This window comes from Macadamia integrifolia, chromosome 7, assembly GCF_013358625.1.
Source record: "Macadamia integrifolia cultivar HAES 741 chromosome 7, SCU_Mint_v3, whole genome shotgun sequence".
NCBI lineage: Eukaryota > Viridiplantae > Streptophyta > Magnoliopsida > Proteales > Proteaceae > Macadamia > Macadamia integrifolia.
Window position 1 is genome coordinate 28,568,669 of NC_056563.1, and position 18,488 is coordinate 28,587,156.

General features: G+C 37.8%; 1 protein-coding gene and 1 long non-coding RNA gene across 3 annotated transcripts; both read left to right on the forward strand.

The window, feature by feature from the left end:
* Window positions 1-1,464: 1,464 nt before the first annotated feature.
* On the forward strand, window positions 1,465-6,354 carry LOC122083787. 2 transcript variants are annotated; one of them, XR_006141721.1, is made up of 3 exons: window positions 1,465-1,781; window positions 5,069-5,230; window positions 5,772-6,354. It is a non-coding gene; the product is annotated as an uncharacterized LOC122083787 (long non-coding RNA). The 2 variants fall into 2 exon arrangements; XR_006141720.1 differs by having other exon boundaries at window positions 5,876-6,354.
* Window positions 6,355-8,897: 2,543 nt separating this feature from the next.
* LOC122083268 (protein NETWORKED 2D-like) lies at window positions 8,898-15,051 on the forward strand. The gene is made up of 2 exons (XM_042651015.1): window positions 8,898-9,891; window positions 11,114-15,051. Exons 1-2 carry the CDS (start codon window positions 9,798-9,800, stop codon window positions 14,800-14,802), a joined length of 3,783 nt encoding a protein of 1,260 aa, XP_042506949.1. The 5' UTR covers window positions 8,898-9,797; the 3' UTR covers window positions 14,803-15,051.
* Window positions 15,052-18,488: the final 3,437 nt, after the last annotated feature.

Sequence of the window (18,488 nt, forward strand, 5' to 3'; positions counted from 1 at the left end):
AGTTCATCCATGCTAAAATGCATGATGTGATGCATGAATTAGGTATGTGGATCACATCTCCTACTACATTGAATAAGTACCAATACTCCAGGAGCACACCGTCCTGGCACCCAACTAGAGCCGATCTGCATAGTTCTCGACTCCAGGGATTTTCAGGGATAAGCCGAATCGGATCGTGGAAATCAAACTGGTCAAACTGATTAAATGGATTGATTGAAACTAAAAACACACCAAATCCAAAAAACCCTCCAAGGCTGGCCTGAAATCCATCTTCAAGTTAAATGAATGCAAGAGAGAGAGAATTCAATTATGGCGAGGGCGAAGACTGGGAATGGGAGGATGACGAGGAACAAAATCAATTGAGAGTCATTGCTGGTTGTCAGTTGCGAGTGGCTGCTGGTTGCCGCAAGTTCCTACTGGTCATCCTGTCACCGTCCATCACCGATGCCAATGCCGATGTCGCTACCTCCATGATCTCCGGTGGTCCAAATCATGAGAAAGGGAAATTAGGTCTCAATTTGGTGTCAATTAGGGAGAACGGTATAATAACTTATTACATGGGTATTTTAGGTACTTCATATTTAATAAGAGTATTTTGGTATTTAAAATAAAATATAGTTGCTGACATCAGCATATATGATATATTCTTTAACATTCACTGACTGCAGGGGGTCAGAGAATAATTTGGTGAAACAGAGAGAGTGGTTTTATCATTGTGGCATTCTCCAGGGAGTGGCGCGGTAAATTTCCCTTCTTGAAATGGGTTCTTGGCCGACGGCTCAGACTGATCAAGGTGAGAACGATCCGTCCTCACTTTGGCTCTCCGATCCGTCGTCATCGGTGATCAAACTTAAGGACTCTATTAATATGGCCCCAGCATATTCTACCACTGTTACTGCTACAACTACAGCCCCTACCGTCGTTCTTGAGATTTCCAAGTAAATTCACTTCAAACACCCAAGCTCGAGTAGCTTACCTGAAAACCCTAGCACGGTAACCAAACAACATCATCAACGGCCACAATAGACGCAGAGCTTCTTCCTTAGAGAATTGAACTTCTGCGAATTCGCATTCGATGGAAGTAGTGTGATTTCCAATGGGTGAGTTAAAGACGGATTGAAGACCCAGGTTGAAGAAGAAAGTGAAAGAGGGATTTCCCTCTTTTCTTCGTTTGAAGTGAAGGGTGTTTTAGTATCTTCACTTTATTATTATAAGGGCATTTTCGGTATAAAAATGGTGACGTCAGTAGCTAACAGTTTCAAACTTACGGACACTAACGGATTGGACTCAAGTGTAAGAATCTTTCAAACTATAGGGGAGAGGGCGTAAATCGTTCAAACCCTTGAACCCACATGTAATTTCGGCAAAACTATAGGAGAGAGGGACGTAATTTTCCCTTAATTTTTTTTTTCTTTTTATTTCTTTTTATTTCTTTTCTTTTCTTCTCCCTTGGTTACCAAACAAAGCCTAAGTGGAACTCAAGAAAAACCCAATCCATCACCCTGCTCCACTAACCCCCGACTCCATCTTCCCCCTTCTCCTCCAATTTGAAATAGCTGAAGCTTCTCACCTCTTTCTCAAAAAATGGGATTCCATCTCTCACTCTCTTTCTCAAATTGCTGAAGGATCCTCACCCCTTGCTCTCATCGCTTCCCTCTCTTTTTCTAATCGCTAAAGGCTTCTCACCCCCGATTGAGGTTTTTTCCCCTATTTCTGAAATCGCTGAAGACCTTGACGTTCGATTGAAGGCTCGCCGGCGTCCGGACATTCTTATCTTTGAGGTAAAACCTAGATTTTTTGCTTTCTGATCTGTCATTAGTTTGAGAACATATTTTCCTTTCCTGTACCTTCAGTTTGTTCAAAGGCATTTTTATTGAACTGCTTGCATCCTGCTTTGTTCGATTGAACTGGTCTCCAAGAGCACTGTAGATTGCCTCTATTGTAAGTGATATTTGTAGAAAAAGCTTTGGCAACACAAAGTAAAATCGGATGCTGCTCATCTTTTGCCTTGTCACCTGTAAATGGTTTCACCTCAAATGAACCTCTAGTAAAACGTCTTGCAACATGATGCATCAAAGTTTAAAGTGAAAAGTAAGATGGTTATGAAGAGTATAGAATATCTCTAGTGTGTGGAGATCTAAATTAGTAGTGTTTCTTATGTTTTTCTCTCACAGGGTAGCATGATGTCTAGGAAATTCATATTGGTTGTGGTGTAAAATGGGAAATCCCCTTTTTTAGCACTAATGAACTTAGCTGATGTGAAAGGGATATGTAATTCACTTGTCAGGTGTAATTGCTTAAGATCAGTCCTTGTGAATCAAGGTTAAATTACTTGGATAAAAGTGAGGTAGTGAGCTATGCTTCCTGCATATATTATTTTTTCAATTTAATTAGTCTGTTGGAAGGGCTTTTGGAAATGGTGCTTATTTCCCTTGTTAGGAGATACATTATAAGAATTGCATGTTGAAAATAGTGATATCTGTATCTGATTATATACTGAATTGGCGATATGTGGTAGGGAGAAGATAGGAAGGTTTACTTCTTATAGGCTGATTTTTTTCCAATCAAAACAAGAAGTCCTACTGTTGAACTACTGTGAAGCCCTTCTGTTAGGACTCTTATGTGGGCTTAACTGATATTGATTGACCCATTGGGCCCAAGAGAATAAGGACCACTCTAATTAGGAAACTTCTAGCCCTATTCTATTGTGGGAATGGATTAGGGTTTAGGAATTCTATTATATATAGAATACTGACGGTCCCTGCAGCTATTACTTCATAATAATATTTTGGGAGCACTGCTTTCTCACAAAGCTAGTGTAGAGACAGAGAGAAGATCCCATAGTAAGAGGCTGCAGAAGATCTCAGTAGAAGGACCCATATTGCGTGGTTCTTCATCATAATTCGTGGTACAAGCGTCAACCTTGATTTAGGGACTTTATTCACGCTCAACGGGTATGTGATTGATTTCTTTCCATTATTCATTCTTGTATTCTATACACTATAGGTAATTCAAATGATTCTAGGATTTAGAATCACTAACACCTTCCACTGGTATATATCATGTTTACTCTCCAAGCTTGGAAAATGAAAATCTGAACTACTGTGAAGCAGGCGGCAAGTGAATTAATCACTACATGACAGCCCAAGCTAGTACATCAAATCAGTGGTACTGAACCAGGATTTCTGAAACAAACAAAGCAGGAATTTAGTTATAGACTAACAGATCAGCAAGCAAAAAATTGAACTGGTTTTACCTCAAAGAAACAGGGGAAACCTCAATCGGAGAAACAGGAGCAACCTATGTACTCGATTGAGCAAAGAGATGAAACCTAAGGGTGACAAGCCTTCAGAGATTTGAGAAAGAGAGGGAAAGAGATGGAACGAGACGTGAGAAGCCTTCAATCGGAAATCTAGGTCTTCAGTCTTCAATATTTCAGCGCTTTCAGAAATAGGGGAAACCTCAATCGGGGGTGAGGATCCTTCAGCGATTTGAGAAAGAGAGTGAAAGAGATGGAATCCGATTTTTGGGATGGTGGAGTAGGTGATGGATCGGGTTTTACCTTTGAGGTCCACCTAGGGACAGCTGCTCACTCCTGACAATCTCTCTCTCTCAGTATGGACCGTCTACGTTATTAGGGACAAGTGTCGAATTTTTGAAGCAGAATTGCACCGAATTGCAAGATCTAAGAATTGGAGAGGATCACGATCCAAGAACCATTGCAGATTGGGTTGAAATCCTCTGCAATTCCGATCTCGTACAATTCCGTGTAATACCACCTTCAGGCGGTGACACGTGTATTGATACCAATACAATGGTCAAGATCTGGTACAACTAATAAAACATTAAATCAGTGAAGAAGCATTTAAATCAGATCTGGACCATTGTATTGGTATCCATACACGTGTCACCGCCTGAAGATAGTATTGCACGGAATTGTACGAGATCGGAATTGCAGACGATTTTTTTCCTTGCAGATTCTTTCATTTCATTTCCTATTCTAATTAGAATTTAATATGATGTTCTTATATTAAGTCATGATTTAATGTGCATATTTGTTATTGTTGATGAGATGGGGTTATTTGGATTTGATAACTTTGTTTAGTTTAATGGTTGCAACTTGCGACGCCACTAATGATTTAATTAATTAATTAAGAATCACTTTCCTTCAATGCAATGATGAATTGGATATAATATTGCTTAAGCTGTTGAAGTCAAAACCAACAGTTATTGGACTAAAGCTCGTAGGGGGCAAAATCATACCCAAAATATATGGAAGAACATGATCCAAAGATTTTAAGGATTGGTCGTATAGAAACCGAATTCACAAAGGAAACGCGATAAAAATAGATTTAGATCTAAAAATTTTGATTTTTTACTCAATCTGAATTAGGAGAAGATCGACAATAATAAATTATTGTTCAATGATTCAATCATATTGACTCTAATATCAATTGATAGAAAATTTACATAAGATATGACATATCAAAGAACACAAACAATACTACACTGATGGAGATTTGATTGAAACCATACTCCGATCGATATCACTTATAAAATAACTCTTCAAATAGTCTTGTCTGCTCCCTTCTTTATACAACTTGGGATAATAGCTACTAATGTATATAGCCACCTTCATATAAATGGAGAGCATGACTAACCCAGAAATCTGAGTAATTGTGTTTTTCCTATAATAAAACACAATCTCTAATAAGCCCACTTTACAGTTTAAGATAGTAACTTAATCGCATTAACCCATTATGGATATAACTGCCAATTGGGCTCTATCCAACAAGCTTGTCAATCAACATTTATCCACTAATTGAAACCCACACAATGACGGATGCTAACCCATAAATGACATAGTGGTTTTGAGGGCTTATGTTTTGATGCTAAGGTGCTTGGCTCTTTTTCCTTGTGATGTTTCATGGCTTCCCAAAAGGGGGATTAAATTCCTTTAAATGCTTTATAAGCCTGTTCTATTCTATATTTTCTTGGCAGTGTTAATCTTACAATATCAATTCAGTTCGAATGTCTGTTGCAAATTGGTTAATTTCACCATGGTTAGGTAGCAATTGGGGCTGCTCGAGGCCTGGCTTTCTTGCATGCTTCGGATAGGTCAGTCATTTCGGGTTTGCGAGATTTAGGCCTTCGAGATGTGACTCACATTATGTGACAACACGGATTATGGGCACCCGCGGCTATGCTGCACCTGAGTATGTTGCCAAAGGTAATCCTATTAATATAATTGTGGAATTAATTTGATCAATAATATTGAATGGTGGAATCAAGGATTTAGTTCTCAGGTGTCGGGCAAACACGAGATCGATCCAGTCAATTTTACCTCTATTTTTCAATAGTATTGATATCAGTCTCAGCCGATATCGATATGATATGATCGATTCAATATCGATACTTAGAATCATGGCTGGAAGTCAAGCTTTGCTGGTGTAGCTATCCCCCTTATATTCTGAGAATTAACTACATGGATAGAAACAATCAACTGAAAATGTATTTTGGGGGAAAACGATTTTTGTAGAGGAGTGTGGTCCCTGCACCCAAAAAAAAACACGTGGGAGATGAAACCGACCAACCCCATGAAATGGAAAATGATTCTTTTGTTGATGCTTTTTTTATGTACTTCCATTGATCTTTGTGCATGTGTAAGAGCCGCATTCCCCCAATAGGATACCATTTTCCCGTATATTAATTTTTTACTTTTCATTGCAATATATGAAGCTGTAAAGTTACCATATATTTTCAATTAGCAGGGATGCATTTGACCTAAACGAAAAAACAAATATGTCATTGAGCATGCCATCTTTATGTTAAGACTTAAGAGTGACGTTATGGCTTCGGAATTGTGCTGCTTTAGATGCGAACGGGGCTAAGAGCACCTGACCCGACCCGTCCTAGTATGCAGCGTTGTTTGGTTGACTGGGCAAAGCCAATAATATTTGACGGAAGAAGGTTAAAAACCATAATGGATGCTCGGATGGAAAAGCAATATCCCATGAAAGGTGCATTACTAGCTGCGAAACTGTGTTGGAATTGTCTTCAATCTGATCCTAAAAGCCGTCCATTCATGAAAGAAGTTGTTGAGAAATTGGAACAGATTGAAGCCATTAAGGTGAAACCCAAGTTTTGACTCAAGGATTATTGTATCGATATCGATTGGTTGAATATAAGATACGTATTGGAAGGTATCATGTTAGTATCGAAGATATTTTCAACCATATTCTTTGATAGAAAAAATCATTGGTTAAATATGTATCTTCTATCCTATTTGTAAGTTTTCAATACATTTGTGTAATGTTGTCTTGATTGATCAAGTCCGCTTAGTGATCTTGGTAATCGCAATGGTCAATAGACCATAATTGGCTTGGAAGTGTTCATCACTTCAATAATTCTACATCTAGCATCAAGTGGCACATTCTTCTTTGTATTATTTAAATTGTAAGTCCATCGATCATTGTTTGATTTGTTTTGGTGTCATTAAAATTGGAACATATGAAGAGCACCACAAAAACATTTGGGTCAAGTAAGGGTGTCAATCGGGATGGTTCTCGATATTTGGGATGGGGTTGTACCTGAATCAGTACAAAATGTGACAACCTTAGTATTGGCCCATTTAGTTAACGACATGAAACCCAAATCCAAGTCTCGTTTACTAATGAGGTTAATGAGGTGGAACATTATTGGATCCTAAACAGTTTTAGGCATTGTTTCAAAAATGGAGAAGAACTTCAATGGTTCCTAACAAGATGGTTTTAGTATTAGTTTTGTGGATTTTTCATTGTTATGAGATTTGAGGTACCTTACTTTAGAAAGCAAATTAATATACAAAAACATAATCAATTTCATGGTTTTACTTCTTCAAACTGTCTAAAATCACATGTAAGCTTCTAAAAAATTAATAAGTAAAATTAATTATAACCAAATAAAATAGCCTAATGTAGTTTTAGTGCTATGACCAAACGACTAAAACGAGGTTATAATAGTAGAGCTAAAATTCCATCAATTGAACCCTCTTTTAAGAGAAAATATTACACAAAAATATCAAACTGTAACTATAAAACTTGAACCTGAGAACATAAATATATCTTTTGAAATAGTATTGGTGGTTTCGATTTCATTTGATACCTAACTGATATTTCGGCACTGGTCCCATATGGAGTCCCATCCTAAATCTTATAGTCCCATTTATTATTAGGTATCAAAATTAGATCCGAGTACCATCCCGTTTATTAATTAATGGGATGGACAATTATTGGATTTTTGTAGGACAATTATTGGATTTTATCAAGACAATTCTGAGACGATTCTCGATTCTGGTCCCAAATTAAATTCTTAGGGTCAAGAGCAGGTTGAGAACTTCGAGGGCATCATCAGGGGTTCATCATGTGTAACATAATTTCTTGTGTTAAGAATTTATGCTTATAATTTTTATATCTTGTATTTCCTATCACAACATGTAAGATGATTCTCAATTTGGGCACATAAGACACCTTTAATCAAAGTCTTATTTTGGCATACCTCACTTGGATCCTTGGTTGACCAATCTCAATTGGCCACATGACCAAAATATGACCTTTATGACTTCGAGCATCTTAGAATCATACTTAGAATATAATGAACCTCGTCTTGGATCTCTCTGGTTAAGTCATACATGATGAGCGCAAACGAATAAGGGTTTTAGGTTGATCCTTTATATAACTCAATTGTAATTGTGAATTCATATCTTTTATTATGTTCACATATTTATTTGGAGCCTTTCTTTTCTCAAGAATATGCTATATTAGATCTTTAAGACTTTAGGTTTTTTTTTTTTTAATCAAAATATATTATATGAAGATCTTTCTTCCTAAATAAATAAATAATTTCAATTATGAATCTACCCTCGCAAAAAATCAAATTGATTATCTGAGATATTGATAAGTTTCTTATCTCATGTGGGTTTGTATAACTCTCTCCCATAAATTCATAACATGGTTCATTTTTTTTATGCCTATATATATATAGTTATTGCGGCTCTATTTATCACCTATATTTTTGTAAATCGTGAACCACTCACCTTGTTAAAAATCTATGCTTTATGTTTCCTATTTCTAGAGTGTAAATCCAAACAAGATATATTGTTATTGTCTTTATTGGCATTCTCCAGTTACTTCTGCTCCCACTCCCAATTTAGAAGGTATAAAAAGCCATAAGCCTACAACTGAAGAGCCCAAAATAATAATAATAATAATAATAATAATAATAATAATAATAATAATAATAATAATAATAATAAAGATATATTGTATGGTTGCGTGGCCACTATGCTAATATAGGGTCAATGGGAGCACACACACGGACATCCGACTAGGGGGTGCGACAGTCATTTCATGGCACTTTGTGTTCGGGCATAAGGGGACATTGTTGGCCATGTTATTTTCTCCTAAGCCCTGTCTCTTTGATGGATAAAAAGTGGGATGGAAGTAACAGAGTGGGATACTTTGATATCAAATTGGTTGTATTGGCAAGTAACAGAGTGAGATACTTTGATATCAAATTGGTTGTATTGGCAATCCATCAAGATAGATCTGGGGTAAACCAGTTAAAAAATCCAATTTTTATGATAAATTAGGGGCAAAACCATTCGATAGGCCGATTTATATCGATTTCCAAGATGACCGATACCTAAGGGTGTCAAAACTTAGCTTGGGTCGGTGAATTCAATCGAAATGGATATGAGCTTATTGGGTCATGTTTTGGCCTGAGGTTTGATGGGACCAAAACCAAATCGAAATTTACTAAAATTGATAAAACATCGAATCAAACTTAAAAAAATACGACCTAAACTAATATAACCCGATAAGAAACCAACATCAACTTGAAAAAAAAAATTAATAATAACAAATAAATAAATAATTTTTAAATAAATTTAATAAATCAAAACCAAACCGATGGTAAAGTGATAAGAAATCGAAATCAATGACACCCGAGAATTGGTTGTTCTGTAGCTCTCCGGTACTCGACGATATCTCGCCGGGAAACTGAATAGAGCTTCTATCAATCAAAACCAGATACATGTTTCTGTGATTTCGACGGTAATTTCCCGGAAAATCTATTGCTTCTGAGGGATTTGGCAACTGTAATGTCGGTGATTTCTCCCGTGAACTTGTTCTGCAACATGAACAATTCTTTCATCTTTTTGTTCTTACACATCTCCGGCGAAATCGGACCTGTCAAATATCTCTCGGAGACACCAAGACCGAAGCTTCTGAGGGAGAAGGCCGGTGAGTTGATTGTTGTAGAGCGAGAGGTTCCCCAGATACTTGAAATCGCCGAATTCCTTGGGGAACCCACCTGAGAAATGATTGTCAAAATGCCGTAGAGAGATGAGCTTCGTAAGTTTCACGATATTTGCCGGAATCTCGCCGGAAAGATAATTGTAAGATATTTCACGATATCTTCGGCAATCGGATGGAGAATAATAACGAAACACTCCTTTTTCCTTCTTCTAAGAGCCACATGCCACGTGGACCTGTATATGCTCCTCTCTCTCTCTCTCTCTGTTGTTGGAAGGATTGGTTCCCCATGTAATGTGGGCGAATTCTCCTCCCGTCCATGATCCCCTCGTATCGGTTGTGGGCTGTGGGAATTCTGATAATCCTTGGTTAGACCATCTACTCTCTACCTTAAGTTTTCAGATGGTTTTGCTGTAGACTCTTTCCTTCCTTCTCTCTTCTTCTTCCTGGGCATCTGTGGGGACTTCAGAGAGTCAGATACAGAGACCCAGGCAGAAAAGAGAGATGTTGCAGAGAGCTGCAAGCAATGCCTATTCTTGGTGGTGGGCAAGCCACATTAGAACGAAGCAGTCGAAATGGCTTGAACAGAACCTTCAAGGTGTGTTTCTCATTTACTGAGACATTTAACTAGATTCACTCGATTTCATAAACATTCTGTGAACATTCCATCTTATTGACAATAAATAGGCTTCTTGTATTATTTGTGCTGGTGTAGTGCAATGGTTGTTACCCATTAATCTCTCCTCCATTTTCCTCAAGATGTTAATTAGAGTTCTTGAGGTGAACACGAATTAACTTAATTTGTTCATCTTCTCCTGTTTTTGTGTTAATTTTCTTGTAATAGTTGGCTTCAATATTGGCTTCTGCTGCAAATCTGTCTCCATTCTTTTCAATTGCTATTTTGTCTGGGGAAGGGGATTGTATATTAGTGCATTTTGATTTCATGATATATCAATCAAAACTAAATTTCTAATTTTTTTTTTTATGAAAAAAAAAATATGTTTTTATTCATCATAAACTACCTATCTAGCTACATTGAGGTGATTGGCTTGGGTGAAGAGGAGGTTACCAATAGCTCATCAATAGCAAAATTTGGCAGGAAATAGGAAACTGGCTTAAGAAGTAAACTCAAATCATAAATCAGAAACACCAGAGTCTTGAGTACATTGGTTTGTATACAAGAAACCACTGTTTTTTCCATGTGATTATCCCTTGCATTTATCAGTATCCTTCATCGGTGATTATATTGTTTTTTGTACATTGCTGATGGGTTTGTGGTTCTCTACATTCATCAAAGCATCCAATTTCTCCATTTACAGTTTGTTTTACTAGTGAGGATAAATCTTGCTGTTCTTGATGTCGAGGGCCTCAAAACCTAATTCCCAGTGTACTGCAATTACTTTCTTTTGGTTAGTAATTATATGACTGCGCACCTGATTCCTAAAAGCAAAATGCTGCAGTCTACTCCACCTGAAACTCTTATACCCAACAGACAACACCTTTGCTCTCTCTTCATTTTTTTTTTGGCCAGTGGGGGTGTTTGGGGTTAGAGGTAGAAGAGAGGAATATTGGTGAATCCTGCAAAGTTTTAAATAGAAAAGAATTATCCATAACATATTCAGAGCTTTTTTGGATATCCAAAAATAGGAATGGAAACAGTGGTGCTTCTCAATTGAGTGTTGCTCTCTTTACTTCTAGCATTTATGTTCAGATTATAAGTGATCCAGTGTCGAGGCTTGTAGATGACACAAAATTCATTTCCTCAAATATCTGACATTAATATTTTTTACAATCCAAATGATGAGCTTGCATTCTTGCAGATATGGAGGAGAAGGTCAAATACATGGTTGACCTCATCGAGGAGGACGGAGACTCTTTTGCCAGGAGAGCAGAAATGTACTACAGAAAGAGACCTGAACTCATTAACTTTGTGGAAGAATCTTACAGGGCATATCGAGCCCTCGCTGATAGGTATGACCACATGTCAGGAGAGCTCCAAAACGCCAACAACACCATTGCTACTATTTTTCCTGAGCAAGTTTCGTTTGCAATGGATGACGAAGATGATGACTGTTCTCCAGGAAGACCTACTTCTTCAACCAATAAAAATAGCATTCCCAAGGTCTTGCCTAAACCCCCAAAACTCAATATCCCCAAGATTCCAAGTTTTCGAAGGAAAGATGCAAAAGACCCCTCAAAATTACCTGCAAAAAAAGTGCAACCCAAGAAAACTACTACGTCTAATTCTACAAGTACTACTACTACCAGTTCACAGATGAGCACAGCTGAAGCACTCCAAAAGATCGATAGACTTCAGAAGGGGATCTTGGCCCTACAGACTGAGAAGGAGTTTATCAAGAGCTCATTTGAAAGTGGGGTTGCAAAGTATTGGGAAATTGAGAAGCAGATCAGCGAAATGCAAGAGGAAGTTTGCACATTGCAAGATGAATTCGGCGTGGAAACAGTAATTGATGATAATGAAGCACGAACTCTAATGGCAGCCACCGCTCTGAAATCATGTCAAGAGACGTTGGTGAAGTTGCAGGAGAAACAGGAGCAATCAGCTGAAGAAGCAAGAGTGGAGTACCAACGGATTAAGGATGCTCATCAGAAGTTGCAGACAGTCAAGAATGAATTTCTCAGAGATCAGATAGACCAGCCAGACCTATCTGACAAAAAAGAATCCATGGGTTATGGTTCAGGCTTGAATAATTTGGAGCAGGAAGTCAATCTAAGAAAGGAGAGACTTCAACTGGAATCCATACAGGAGAAAATTAGGGAACACTTTGACATGAGCTCTGATACATATCTTACTGTGACAGAACTGGCAGAGAAGATTGATGAAGTTGTACATAAAGTCATCAGTTTGGATACTGCAGTCTCATCACATACTTCTTTGATAAAGATATTAAGATCAGAAACCGATGAATTCCAGGAGAAACTTCACAATTTGGATGAGGAAAAGGCCACTGTGGTTGAGGGTTCCGACAAGTTGACAGACAAACTCAGGAAATTGGATGAAAAGTTATCTGGAATCCAGGATCTCCACCAGACTGTTGAGGATCAACACAACAACCTCCAAACACATTTTACTGTGACATGCTGTAACCTCAACCATATTTCTAAGAAATTGCACTTAGTGAAGCCTGATGAGGAGATTGACATTCCAGGTTCACCTCTGGCAGATCTGGGCATTTTTCATGAAGTCCACAAACAAAAAATGTTCAAGGAACAAAATTATATGGTGAATTCTGATGATGTCTTAGAGAGCACAAAGGTCAGAAAAGCAGAAGCTGAAGAGGATAAAAGGACTGTTCAGAGTCTTGTTCCCAGTTCCAAAGACAGTGAAGAAGGCAGTACTCAATCCATGGTGAGCAATAGTGTTGGTGATGCCTCTGAAAAATGTGAGGACCCAGAGCATCACAAAAATGTTGAAAGTCAGGATATGTCACAAATCAAGGACGATATTCTCAAGGTTGACTCACAGGAGAACAGTAACCTCAATGTCCTCTCAGAGAAACCACATTTTTTGAAGTCCGATGAAAGTGTTGATACATGCGATTCGTCGAAGGACAACATTGAGAAGCCAGAGCCAGAGCTATCCCTAACAGAAGATAATATTGTCAATGCTGATTCACGGGGGATTTGCGACCTAAATTACCTTGGCAAGGAATTACATGCTGTGAAGCCTGGTGAAGAGATTTTGAGTTCATCAAAGGACAAAGTTGAGACACAGAACCTGTTCACAACTGAAGATGATAGTCTCTATGGAGCCTCTCAGAAAATTTGTGACCTCAACCACTTATCTGACAAAGTGCATTTTGTGAAGCCTGAAGGGGAAACTGAGATTATGGCTTCATTTCAGGACAAAGTCGAGAATCAGGATTCATCCCATACTGAAGAAAATATTTTGAATCTTGAATCACAGGGAGATCACCTATCTCATAAACTGCATTCGATGAAGCCTGATGAGGTTCTCAAGATCCCACCTCAAACAGAAATGGGAGCTCTTATTGATGATGCCATGCATGAAAAGTTTGAGGGACAAGAAGAAATGTTGGCTTTTTGTGATGAACCAAAGAACTATAAGGAAACAAAAACAGAAGTCGAAAATGAGACAGATGAGGTTCAAAACCTTCGTCTTGGTGTTAAAAATGATGAAGATGGTGATCCTTCCAAGTTAGGCAACACCAGTGATGATATTTCTGAAATTTATGAGGCCTCAGGGCGACCAGACAAAGTTGAGCAGTACAACTCATCCCAAACCGAAAATAATGTGTCCAATGTAGACTCAGAGGAGAAAGCAATGGAAGAAGAAGATGAACCAGACTGGAAAAAATTGTTCTTAAGTGGACTGGAGGATAGAGAAAAGGTTCTATTGGTGGAATACACTTCAATTCTTAGGAATTATAAATATGCAAAGAAGCAGCTTTCTGAAATAGAGAAGAAAAAACAAGAACATGCCTTTGAAACGATGGTGCAACTAAGGAAACTGAAGTGTGCCAATGCCATTAAGGATGATGAGATTAAATCTTTACGTCAGAAACTAAGCTTTTTGCAGACAAGTTTTGAAGGAAATTTCGAAACCAACTATACAGAATTTAAAAACACACAACAGGGAAACCAACAGCCAATTATCAATTTGTTAGATGATCAAAATGTTGAATCTGCAGTAACCAATGGCAACTCTATTGCAAATGGAGACATGCGAACTAAACCAACAGCAGAAAACGGAGAAGAAGATATCAAGGTGGTTCATGTTGACGAATCTCAAGTTCTTACAACCATTGAAGAGAAATTTCGAAGGGATATTGATGAGCTGTTGGAGGAAAACCTGGAGTTTTGGTTAAGGTTTAGCACGTTATTCCATCAAATACAGATATTCCAAACTTCAATCCAGGATCTGCAAGCTGAAATCTCTAAACTGAAGGATAACAAGAAGCAGGAGGGCAGCACTACCTCGAGCAGATCACTAAAATCAGATGCCCGGCCAATATACAAACACCTGACAGAGATCCAGACGGAATTGTCAGTCTGGTTGGAAAACTATGTGTTGCTGAAAGAGGAACTGCAGCACAGATTCTCATCTTTGTGCGACATACAGGAAGAGATTTTAAGAGTCTCCAATGCAGTTACTGAAACTGAAGAAGTGGAGTTTACTAGTTATCAAGCAGCCAAGTTCCAGGGGGAGCTTCTGAACATGCAACAGGAGAATAACAAAGTTGCAGATGAATTGCAAGCAGGACTAGAGCATGTGAGAGGTCTCCAGTATGAGATCGAAAATACTCTCTCTAAGTTGAAAGAGGATTTCGGGCTATCAGGACCGAAGAGCCAGCATCATGATCATCATTTGAGGCATTCAGATAGTCGGTCTCGAATTCCTTTGCGCTCATTTATTTTTGGTGTCAAACAAAAAAAGCAAAGGCCATCAATCTTCAGGCGCATTCACCCAACATTCCAAAAACAACACAGTGATCCAACTGTTGGAGTTCCTTCAAAATTTGTTTAATTTATTATTTTTTTCTCCACTTCATTCTTCTTTTGAGGGATTTATATTCTCTTTCTTTCTCATTTCTGAAACTTCGGAGAAACTGAAAATGAAGAAAACTGTTTTCCCCTCTTGATTCCATTCCATGAACTCTTCTACCACAAAGGGTGTCCCCATGGGAAGTTAGACATCCTGAAAGAATTCCCATTACCCAAGTAGATTTGAATGATGAAAAAGAATGCTAAAAATTCTCCTGCATCTTTGCTCAAATCATCCATTAGTGTTCAAGGATACTGTAGTGTAGGTGATTGATCTTATCCTGTACTCCCTATCAGACCTTTCTTTATTCTTCAATACAGAGTTTGGATATGAAGACATCCAAAGCCCCACAAATGCTTCTCCAACATGAAAATGGAAAATGAAAACTTCACAAGAAGACTTGCATGATATATTATGAGTGAAAAACTGATAAAAATCAGTTTTATCATCATTTCGTTCAGAGAACATGTCCTTAAGAATACATTGTTCATTATTTTGCTTAACCTGATGAAACTCAAAAGCTAGGATTTGCTAGGCAACACCAGAGTGCGTGGCTGATGGGAGGGTGCCTAGACATAGGCAGAAGCAAAAAGAACATGCTGCCTCCCCCACCTCCTCGCCCCATAAGATGCTCCTGCACATTTTCCCATAAGTTGATTGTATAGGAAGCCTTCTCTTACCCAACAAAAAAAAATATAGGAAGCCTTACTTTATGGATTGGAGAGTTAATATTTATAAAAGGTGGTGAACTTTGTGGAGTTCACAAGATGCCAACTCTCTGTTAGTTAAAACGGGAACGGCAAAAAAACATTGTTCGGTACGGGCATGTTTTAAACGGATCAAAACGTGAACGGGACGGTCAAATACGGTAAAAACGGGAAAAAATAAAAAACGGACGATACGTGTTTTAAACGTTTATATTTAAATAATACGGTGTCAAAAAAAGGGCAATATATAGACATAAATTGGCATAATAATTCTCTAAATACCTAGATAACAATAAAAAAAAATAGCCCCGTTTTAAACGTTTCTATTTTAAAACGTTTATATTTTTCAAAATCCGTTTTTTTACTGTCAAAAAAACGGGACGGCGTTTAAAACGGCAAAAAAACTTTCAATAGGTTCCCGTTTTTTACCGAATTTCTGTGAAAAATTCGGCAAACGGCGTTTAAAACGGCAAAAAAAGGGGACGCCGTTTTAAACGCGTTTTAAACGCGAATTAACTAACTAGGGGCCAACTAGCGGGTAATAGTAGATATGAGTGGTCCATTTTGAAACAGATCCACATTTATTTCATTAGTTTGAACCGAAAACATTAACTAGTGTAAAACATTATCCAAATTCTATCAAATTAAAAAAAATATCGTTAACCTCTAATATTTATGCAATAATATAGCTGACACATCATTTTTGTAAGTTTTCATGGCATTGGACATCATTTTCTCACATAACGTGCTCATGTGGAGAGAGTTGTTCGTAACATGACCTCTAGTCTTGATTTGTATAAATAAAATGATAGTAAAATTTACAAAGGTCAAAAGAATGTTCCCTAGTTGTGTGGTTCTTGCGCTTAAACACATGGGCGAATGATTCCCCCACACGTGAAATATAAAAATGTGATGCCCTCGTGCCCATGTGTGTCCTCTCATTGGACTTCACATCAACACAAAGTTAAGTGATTGGGTAACGTTATTTTTCCCATTTATAAAATTCACAAATAACCGTAGAAGTTATAGGAATCAAATATTTTAAGTAAGGGAGAGGAATCTATACGTTAGCATTGTGGAATTAAATCTTAAACGCTAGCATCTTATTGATCATCGGATAGGACAAGAGACATCTTAGCCATTTGATCCACTACTACTGCATCTCTTGCAATCTACTGTCGCTCTATTTGACACCACCCTCTCCCTCCTCTGCTTCCACTATTGTTGTTGGGAGAGGTTTAGATGCATCTTTTGCATAGAAGAGGTCTCGAATGCATCTTGGATAAAATGCTCGTCGTAGGGATCTAGGGTTTTCATACTTGATCCTGGTCTTCTTCATCGGCATCTACTTCCTCATCTGCCAGAAATCTCAAAGAGAGTGAGAAACCGAGAATGAAAGAAGTCATGCATTTTTTGGTATTGAGGGAGAAATTATGCATAAACATGAGATTGAAGCGGTACTATGGCTATTGTACACCATATTCATTTTATTAATTTTACAAGGGCGAGAGAATGCCCCTTGATACACAATGTCTAGGGGTCCACGGCCAATTGGAGGACGCACACAATCTTTTCGCATCCATTGTGTCTTAATGTAGGTACAAGTTATTGAGTAGTGTTCTTTCATGCATTAAGTAATTGAGATACTATGATGGACAAAGGTTTTGATTCCCTGGTTAAGGGCCCACACACGAGAGATATTAAGGCACCGTTTGATAACGTTTATGTTGTTTCTGTATCTAGAAACAACAGAAACGATTTTTCACGTTTTCTGAAACAAAAATGGATTTTTTGTTGTTTGATAAACCTATTTTTTAAAATGTTTTTTGTAGACATAATGCCACAAAAAAAAAAAAAAAAAAACCCAATAGTATCATTGGATGCCCAAAAGGGAGAGAGAATTCGGTTTTTTCTTTTTAGGTTTTAAATAGTTGAGAGATTTATTGGGCACAAATTTTTTTTTTCTTTAAATTCATTTGACGGACTTGTTTCGTCAAAGTCATTTATAGAATTGTAAATAAGCATAAATTTTGATTTATGTTTCTCAAAACGGGTGAAATAAAATAACTTTTATTAAATATTTTTATGTTATTTATTCGTTTTTGTTAACAAGAAAACGTAAAAATAGTAAAAACGAAATGTTGTCAACTGATGCCTAAGATCCCTTTATTCTCTATCAAACGGTGTCCATTGTATGGAATGTCCTCCAATGAACCTCGGCAGCAGGGATCACAGAGAAATGGGGGCCAACCCACACCATTTGTGAATGGGTGACGTAGGAAGATACGTCAATTTCAATTCATATTGATTACGTGTCATGTAACTATTGGTGACTGATTACTATGCTCACTGCAGATACACCCGGAACTGGATCCGACGGGTATATTCCACCTTTTCTCTCAACGAACTCAATTTTGATACAGCTTTTAAGGTCTAATGAACCGTTCTGTTTTATCCACGCTCAGAACCCAATAGACCGGTCCTCGACCCGGTCCTGAGCATCAATGGATAAGCACCGCCACCCACTATATTTGGCAGTTTAATACGATTTACGAGGGTGGAGAGGACAAGTGGAGCCCACCTCAACTAAGTGGAATTCCTCGGGGATGCGACCCTGGTGAACCCACTCTTCCCTTCTCATTCAGAATTTCAGATCCTCTCCAGCCGCTGTATTTGATGGTTAAAGATTGTGGCACACAATTCAATACATGAGCTTACACTTCGAAGTCTCTCAGCATGCACACTGAACATCCCAACGGCTGAAAATCCCCTCTCTGACTACCAATGTTTTACCAGTTGGGACTAATTGATCAATTCGGTTCCCTTCATCAATATAGAAAGTAATGGCCCGTTTGATTTTGTTTTCGGAAGAGTTTTCCCTTTTCCTGTGTTTAGAAACGAAAAAATACAAAAAATCATTTGATTTTTCTGTTATGTTTTACTCATTTTTTAAAATATAAA